This window comes from Egretta garzetta, unplaced genomic scaffold (genome assembly GCF_000687185.1).
Source record: "Egretta garzetta isolate BGI_Z169 unplaced genomic scaffold, ASM68718v1 scaffold270, whole genome shotgun sequence".
Taxonomy (NCBI): domain Eukaryota; kingdom Metazoa; phylum Chordata; class Aves; order Pelecaniformes; family Ardeidae; genus Egretta; species Egretta garzetta.
The window spans coordinates 869,989-879,233 of record NW_009258274.1 but is presented as its reverse complement, the minus strand read 5'-3'; the positions used below and the strand labels follow the sequence as shown (position 1 = coordinate 879,233).

General features: G+C 45.3%; 1 protein-coding gene across 1 annotated transcript in view; it reads right to left on the bottom strand.

The window, feature by feature from the left end:
- FAT2 (FAT atypical cadherin 2) overlaps positions 1-9,245 on the bottom strand; it is a 49,007-nt gene that overhangs the window by 23,029 nt on the left and 16,733 nt on the right. Inside the window, exons 7-10 of the mRNA XM_035891181.1 lie at positions 7,701-7,976; positions 7,029-7,239; positions 5,266-6,047; positions 1,565-4,835 (exon numbers count right to left, since the gene is read on the bottom strand). Of these exons, the coding sequence (XP_035747074.1) occupies positions 1,565-4,835; positions 5,266-6,047; positions 7,029-7,239; positions 7,701-7,976 (4,540 nt within the window). The remainder of the gene's footprint in view (positions 1-1,564; positions 4,836-5,265; positions 6,048-7,028; positions 7,240-7,700; positions 7,977-9,245) is intronic.

Genomic DNA, 9,245 nt, shown 5'->3' with positions numbered 1-9,245 from the left:
CTGAACCCATGCCGTTGGGCAGAAGGAGGGAGCACATTAGGTAATGGGAGGCAATGAAGAGAGCTGGCTGCAGGGCTTGTTTGTGTTTGACTCTGAAGGGCCTTGCACAGCTGGCTAAATTAAATTCACTCTCTTTCTGCTTTCATTTGCATCGCAGTGATGAGGTTGTGAATCTGGAGGCACAAGGAGGCCTCTTCTAGCCCTTCTTCTGATGCTGGGAGGCTCGAGCCCATGCTCAGATTTAGTTTCTGGGTGTTTGAAATCAATGTGTGTGGGAACAACGGGAAGCTGGGCTCTGCGTCCACCTCCGCCTTTCTTTTGCTGCAGTGTTATGCTGCAATTGTATTTGTGTGTTTATGGGTAGAGTTTGAGCTGTACTTGTAAGTACAAAGTAGAGAGAACACGGTATTCACCGCTAACACAAGTGTGCATTCTCTCAGGTTTAAAGTAGTTGGAAGTTACTGCTGCCTTTAAGATGGCAGAAATGTGAACACATAAATGGATTTAATCTTTCCTCCCAAAGGCTTGCAAACACCTAGGCATGCCATAAACCAATTGAAAGTACCAGCATTCCTCCCCTGTTTTGGATGGTTACAATAATAGATAACAGGCTGCAGCATGATCCGGCTAAATGTTTTGACCCCCAAGGGTCTTCACTTGAGCTTGAACAAACATTTTAATTTGAAGTATCTGTTCTAGGTCTGAGAAAGACCCTTTGGGGTCAAAAAGTACTGTAAAATCAAGCTTCTACTTGTGCAGATGCACAACAAACATTCCAGTGTAACTTTTTTGTTGTTGTTTTACATCAGTGGTTAATTATAGCTGGCACAATCGGTGTTTCAGCAAGAGTCATCTTTAGTATTTCTTGTTAGCCAAACCCCTCACTAATATTGACATGACAGTCTCAAATATCCACCAGTCTCAAATATGCACCAGGGTGGTTAAGTGCAGCCTTGTGAGGTCTAATTATTTGTTAAGTCAATGTGGCTTCATAGGAAACACATTTAATTCCAGAAAGTTATACACATCATATGTGCATATATATAGTTATTAAAAAATACAGGCAGACTACACATACGTGTGATGTGTAAACTGACTGCAGTGTTTGCAGGAAAAAAAGCTTAAATACAGATCACAGTATCTACGTGAGGAAAACTTTCCTTCCTGCTGTACCTCTGCTTCTGTCCTTCTGATAGATATTACAATTACACTGTCTTAATTATTTCTCTATCAAGAAAGTGTAAATAAATATGTGTAATTACTTTCATTTATTTATTTATTTATTTATTTCCAAATAAATTTGATGGATCAGCGGTAGGATAGTTATTACAATGATAATTTCACCCACCACAGTTGGTTACTAAAGAGTTTTGGACACCCCAGACTCATTTAACTGAAGAGTCCAGCTCACAACAGAGCTCGGGCTTCACCTACTGTCTCCGATAGGACTGTCAGTATAATGCTATCTCTGTATTAATATTCTACAAGACAAGGTATCAAGTCCTCACTTTGAGATGATACTCTATTCATGCCCACTGAAGATTTAAGGTCAGGAAAAACTCACCAGTTATGTAGCATGTGACCCGCCGGTTCTGCTCAGAGATGTCTGCATCGATGGTACTCAGCGTGACAACAGCCTGCCCTGGCTCTGCATTCTCGATTACCGATCCTTTATAGAAATCTGATGTGAATTGTGGAGCATTATCATTTTCGTCAGAGACGGTGACCTCCACCAGGGTTTGGGAAGAGAGCTGGACTTTCCTGCCATGGTCAGTGGCCACCACGTAAAACCGATAGATCTCCTGAGCTTCACAGTCCAGCTCTTTTAGTGTAGTGATCCACCCACTCTCACCATCAATGGTGAAGAGCCCTCGGAGGTTGCCAGATTCTGCTTCCAGACTGTAGGTCACCTGTCCATCACTTCCCGTGTCCTGGTCGTTTGCTGTCACTTGAATGACTGTGGTTCCTGATGGCATGTTCTCCATCACAAAAGCTTTGTAGGGATCTGCTTCAAAAACAGGTCTGTTGTCATTGACATCCTGCACTTGGATGTTCACGGAGACCAGGGAGACCAGCTCAGTCTCATGATGTGAGCAGTGAGCCATAACATCAATCTGGTACCACTTGGTGGTCTCATGATCCACAGCCTTTTTGATTTTCAAAGCCCCCGTTTGTTCATCCACTGTGAACACCTCGTCCTTGTTACTTTCTGTAGTGGTTCCCTTCACTAGGCTATATATGATGGGATCCTCTGCAAAAGCTTTGACTGACCCTATTTCTGATCCCTCTGGAAGATCCTCAGATGCAGAGAATGTATAAAGGGGCTCAGAAAACCTCGGCAATGTCACCTCCCTGGGGACAATCTGAAGATTCACTGGGACAAGGGAGTTCCAGTGAGGGGGTCTGCCATCTTCAGCTTTCACCTTGAAGTTAAAGGCTCTGTTTTCTAAACCAACAAGGCTCTCCTTGACCTTAACAACCCCAGTGGCAGCATTGATCTCAACAAGGTCTTCTGCCACATCTTCCACAGAGTCAACGGAGTAAATGACATCTGCATTTGCACCTTCATCAGCATCGTAAGCCAGTACCTGGATGACGGGGGAGCCTTTGCTTACATTGGACTGGATGGACAGTGTATATTCAGAGGCTTTGAACTGGGGTGGGTTGTCATTCTCGTCTGTAAGGATTATTTTGACAGTGCAGAACGCGACCTTCCCACCCCCGTCTTTGGCCATGACTTTAATGGCAATGACTCTCTCTGTTGAATTTTCCCTGTCCAGTTTTTGCAGTGTGGCAATACGACCTTTATTGTCTATGGAGAACTTCTCATGGGCGAGTTTATTTATGATGGTATAGTCTATGGTGCCATATGGGCCACCGTCTGGGTCAATAGCCAGCAGCTCAATCACTTTGGTACCTATCTCAGCATTTTCTGCCAGCTCTGCCTCATACACGTTCTGCCGAAAAGAGGGGCTGTACTTGTTGGCATTTGTGGTATTGATATACACAGGCACAGTGCTCTTGAAAACTCCATCCGAAGCAGAAACTCTGAGATTGTAAGATGACTCCAAGTCCTTTTTGCAGCGGTTGAACATGGATATTATTCCAGAAGTGCTGTTGATAGTGAAATGCCTGTTGTCATTGCCAGAGAGTATCACATATTCCAGTCGGGTGGTGTCTCCACTGTCAGGGTCCAGGGCCTGGACTTTTATCACGATATGTCCGCACGTAGCCATTTCGCTTACCTTGGCTTCATATTGAAGCTGGCTGAACTCAGGGGGATTGTCATTGATGTCTGTCACATCCACAACTACCAGGGCATCGCTGCTGAGTGGAGGCATCCCATGATCTACAGCTCTTACTTTCATGCGAAACTGTTGATTTTTTTCATAATCAAGTGCTTGAGCCGTTGTTATTTGCCCTGTGCTGGCATCAATATTAAAGAACTTGGTAGCATCTGAACCATCATCCAAGATGTGATAGGAGACCACTTTGTTTCTGCCTGAATCCTTATCAGAAGCAAAGAGCTGGACAACAGGGGTCTGTGCTGGCAAACTCTCTGAGACAGATGCTGTGTAGATCATCTGAGAAAATATAGGGGGGTTGTCATTAATGTCCTCTACCTCCACCTCTACTCTGGCTTCTGAAAAGGATCCTAGCGCTGTGTCTGTGGCTCTAACGGTGAATGTGTGTTTTGTCTCTAGCTCGTAGTCCAGCTGGCCTGTGACAGTAAGGACACCAGTTTTGAAGTCAGTGCTGAACAGTTTCAGGGAGTCTTCTTCCATGATGTTGTAGATGAGGCGCAAGCCTTCAGGGCTGCGAGCCTGTATGTGGAGGATAGATGTGTACAGGGGGATGTTTTCTGGCACCTTCACTCGGTAGTACAAACTTTGGAACAGAGGGTTGGATTTGTTCCTCACACTGATCACAACCTCCTCTTCAGCACGGAGGGGAGGCTCGCCTTTGTCCTTAGCAATGACTCGGAGGTTGTATTTATTTAAAGCCTGATAATCGAGAGGCTTCTTAAGTGAGATGTCTCCTAGGTAGGGGTCAATCCAAAAATATTTGTAGTCCTCTGCAAATGAGTAAGTAATGGCTCCGTTATCCCCTATGTCTTTGTCCGTCGCTGACACCTGAAAAAGTACGTCACCTGGCTCCGTGCCGTCCTGCACCGAGGTGTAATATGGCACGTTTTCAAACTGCGGTTGATTGTCATTGACATCCTCTACGTAAACCTTGACTGTGGCTTGGGACACCCTTGGTGGTTTCCTATTGTCCTTCACTTCCACAGCTATCTCGTGCATGTCTTGTGCTTCACGGTCAAATTTCACACCCTTGGTCTGGAGTATTCCAGATGCCTGGATCATTTTGAATCTTTCCTTTCCATTCAAAAGCGAATAGAAAAGTGGTTCATTTAGCTGATATCCCTTGGCCCCAAGAATGGTGAGAGTCTTCTCATCTGTAGAGTTCTCCATCACAGTTGCTGTATATATGTCTTGATCAAATTTTAAGCCGGTACCTTGTGCTTGAGTTAAATTTAGCTTAACCGTAGCAGTACTCTTATACAAGCCATCCCCAGCTCTGACCACGAATTTGCGATAGTTTCCCAGGCCAGTAGCATTAAGAATGGAGATGAGACCTGTGAGCGGATGGATATAGAAAGCATTATCAAGGTTCCCTTCCACAATGCTGTAGGTCACCTCCGAATCTGCATCTTTTGCCTGCACTGACAAAAGCTCCATCCCTGGATGGGCAGGTAACAAGACAGAAAGCTCGTAAGTGTCTTTGAAAAAGACTGGAGGTGAGTCATTCACATCTTTAACATGGATGGTGACCTTGGCTGGCTTGGATGCAAATAAGCTGGGAGTTCCACTGTCATGCACATGTACACTGAAGTGGAAAACTGAGGTGAGCTCATAGTCTATATTGATCAAATTTTAAGCCGGTACCTTGTGCTTGAGTTAAATTTAGCTTAACCGTAGCAGTACTCTTATACAAGCCATCCCCAGCTCTGACCACGAATTTGCGATAGTTTCCCAGGCCAGTAGCATTAAGAATGGAGATGAGACCTGTGAGCGGATGGATATAGAAAGCATTATCAAGGTTCCCTTCCACAATGCTGTAGGTCACCTCCGAATCTGCATCTTTTGCCTGCACTGACAAAAGCTCCATCCCTGGATGGGCAGGTAACAAGACAGAAAGCTCGTAAGTGTCTTTGAAAAAGACTGGAGGTGAGTCATTCACATCTTTAACATGGATGGTGACCTTGGCTGGCTTGGATGCAAATAAGCTGGGAGTTCCACTGTCATGCACATGTACACTGAAGTGGAAAACTGAGGTGAGCTCATAGTCTATGTCAGCACGACTGGTCAGTGTCCCTGTGCTGGGATCTACTGTAAAATATTTCAGTGCCTCCGGTTCCAAAATCTCATAGACCAGAAGAGCATTGGAGTCTTGATCAGCATCTGTTGCATGGGTCACGAGGGGAACATTGTTTTCATCCAGAACCATGCTTTGTGATGGAGCATTCTCCATGATCCAGCCAACGAAGGAAGGCTTAACGAAGATGGGCACATTGTCATTCTCATCTATGACATAGATAAGTACCGTTGTGTCCATAAATGCTCCAGCCATATTGGTGCCACGGACTTTCAACTGGTAAAAAGATACCTGCTCAAAATCTAGGGTCTTCTGAGTAGAAATAAGGCCTGACTGATAGTTCATGGAGAACACTCCATCCCCATTTCCATCTTTTATTTCATAACTGACTGGTGACAAGCTTGTGGCTGCAACCTGAATCAGAGGAGAGCCAACAGCAGTGGATTCACTGATCTCTGTGATATACTCGGCCTCTGGAAATTTTGGAGAGGTTCGATCAGAGGGTTTAATGCGGATGTGTACTGTAGCAGAATCTTTAAGCTGGGGGAAGCCTTGATCTTCTGCCTTTACAATAAGTGTAAATCGCTCCTGTCTGGATGGGTCCAGTTTCTGGGCAACTGTAATAATTCCAGAATATGGGTCGATGCTGAAGAAACCTTCCCCATTACCTGCAAGAGGAGAAATTACAAAGTGAAGAACACAGACAACCTGTAGGCTTTGGTTTTCTGAACCTCTTTTCCATAGATGGTCCTGATTTCAGACCTAATTAACATCTGTTTCTTTCACTGGGAGACAACAATCTTCATTAATTTATAAATAATTTTCATTCTAAGAACAATGAACCCATTGAGATCTACGAGCTAACTTTTAAATGAATCAAAATGTAAATTAGAGATAAATACCCTTCTAATTTGAGCCTATTTAGTGGTGGTAGAGCATGTGCTTGAAGCTTTTGCCTCGTGTGCAGAACATGGTAGCACAGACTGTACTAGTTGCTTCAAGCCCTGTCATGCTTATAATTAACAATACTTCAGGAGCAATTAAATTCCTTAGTCCTTGATCTAAATTGCAGTGAAAAAGATGAAGCAAAGGATGGCTTGTCTCCTGCAAAAAAATTTATGCTAAATAGGCAGTGTGGCACAGCCATAAATATTTAAGTTTTAACCTCTAGAGTCAATAGTAAAATACTTGCCCACTGAGCTTGTGCGACGTAAAAAGACCATTAACTAATGCTGAGAAGGTGCTAAACTTTCCTCAGGGATGTATTTCTTGGTAGAACTGGTGGAAGTAATGATGATTGCTGTGGGAATGGTAGTACTTTTGCCTAACAGCTGGACAAGGATCTCTCCGTCAGTTCCCATGGATGGGAGGAGAAGATTTGAAGTTGTTCTAACATTTGTTCTTAGACCAGTAACTCAACATTGAACTGTCTTCCTAAGGAAGGATGCTTTTTCCATAATATGGAAATTACCTGCTTGCTCTAGATTTTCTCTGGATAGGAAAAAAAACCCAACATGTTTTAGCAATGTGCAACCATTTACTGTTATTTGCAACAGCTGGAAAAAGATGGTCAACTGTCTGGCCACTAGCTAGAGCATGGAAATGAAGGCATGTTCATAGCCCAAACTGTCTTGTTGCATGGCTCTCACCTGCCTGAAGGGAGTAGTGGATTTCAGCGTTGGCTCCTTGGTCCAGATCAAGGGCTCTGACTTGTATAATCTCTGTGCCCACCACTGCTGAGTCCAGCACTTGTGCCTCATAATGGATGCTGCTGAACTGCGGAGGGTGAAGGTTGCAGTTCTCCACATGGATGATGACCCGAACAAAGTTCCTCTTGATGGGGACTTCCTGATCTCGTACCTGAATGACAGAGGAAGAGCAGGTATGGTCACATCAGGGAGTAGGCAGCCTTTCCTGCACCAGGCTTCCAAGTAGCTCACCAGGACTCTTACTGAGGGTGCCATGTTTCAGTGGCATGAACCCCCTGGGTGGGAATGAGCCTGTAAGTTTCAGTACCAAAACTCAGCCTTGGACTTGAAACCAAACATTAACAATTATCTGCCGTGATTTCTTGTACAAGAATCCAATGGTCCTCCAATGAAATCATCAGGTCATGGGCTCAGCACATGGTTAGAGTAAAGCAGGGTGTTACCTAGGTTTATCCAGGATGATTATATAGAAAAAGGTAAACAACCTGCTTTCCTCTTCCTTGTTGTTCTAGACAAATTCTTCCTCAAAGACTAGAACCAGTCTGAATTTCTCCAGTGACCCCTATATCCCAGGGAAGCTGATGGACTCAGCAAGGTTTGGCTGGGACTCACCATCACTGTTAGGATGTGTTGTGGCATGGGCTGGGAACTGAAGCCTTCTGCTGTTGTGAGGACCCCACTGCTTGGATCCAACTGGAAAAGTCTGGTGCTTTTAGGGTCCACGCTGCCATGGATGGTGTAGATGAGCCCCTTGCCTTTGTCCTTGTCTGTGGCACTGACTTGAAGGATTTCTCTCCCCGAGGGGGTATCTTCAGGAATCCTCGCCTCGTAATGGCTCTCCAGGAACTGGGGACGATGCTGGTTGATGTCAATCACATGGATAAATGCCTGTGGGGGAGGCAGCACAGTGAGGGCAACAGAGACATGGAAGCAACCTGACTTATGCAGCCATGTAAAATCTCAGCTACCAACCCCTCTTAGGTGTAGCAATGCTCTGAGGCCAGTAACCATCACAGTTCTCCAACTCTTGGAGCTTTGTCTTCTATGGTGACTGGGACCCCTTTTGTCCTTCTCCTTGAGGAAATTCTGCCATGCCTTCCCTCAGTGGTTTTCAGATTGCTTCCTCTCATTTTTTTTTAATCTCTCCAATCTGGCAAGCTGTTCAGACTGAATGTGACTGCACTTGGCACATGGGGAAACGCTCACAGCCTGCTGTGGAAAGTAGCAGTCGCTCAACTGTGGTGCCAGCTTTGCTGGCTGGTGCCTCCACACCAGCACTCCTTAATTACATGCCAGAAAGCTGACAGAGGGGGGATGTTTGGTAAAGGAAGGGAGGGGCTGGCCTATCTCAAGAGCAGGATGTGTGGAGAAGGTATGCAACAGCAAAGTTTGCAGTCTGCATTTTTTAGCTCAATCTTCTCTGCATTTAACAGCAAACCCCTGTGAATGGCTGCAAAGTCACCTACTTTCTTCTGTTGGGCCTCCTACACTGCCTGCATCTTAGGAAGTCCCAACCAAGCGTAAGAATTTGCTTCCTTTAGCAAACCTGAACATGCCACAGGTGTTTTGCACAAGCAGGTTTTTTGACATCTGCTAGCATCCTTGAGTGCCAAAATAAACGTAGGAATGAGATGCAAGGTGGCAGGGAATGCACACCAGGCAAGGTGGGGCTTTGTTTGTTTATTTGGAACAATACTTGAAGATTGTTGAGATAGATAGTCGTCCGTGTTCCTCACTCATCATCCCCACAAACCTCCTCAGTGTATTTCCCACGGTAAACGTCACTGATGGGTGACTCACATTCTAGGTCTCCCTGTGCAGCGAGGGTTGGATTTTTGGATGCTTCTTATGCGTGGAGAAAAGGGTTGGTGAAAGATCAAGCCCCAAATACCCCTCCTGAGGGTAGGTAAAGATGGGCAAATCTCAGCAGCCATTTTAACTGGGGCTTGGGGACGTGCCTGAGAGCAGCGTGCCTCCTTTCACCAGTGCTTGCTATTCATGTGGCAACTCAGAGGACACAGCACCTCTGCAGTTGCCCCACTCAGCCCCATGGACCTCAGTGCTGATACGTTATCAATGCCTCATGCACTTGGAGCAGCACAGGGCAGGGCCTCACCTCACCTCTTGCAGATGCATCTGTGCTGGCTTTACATGGGC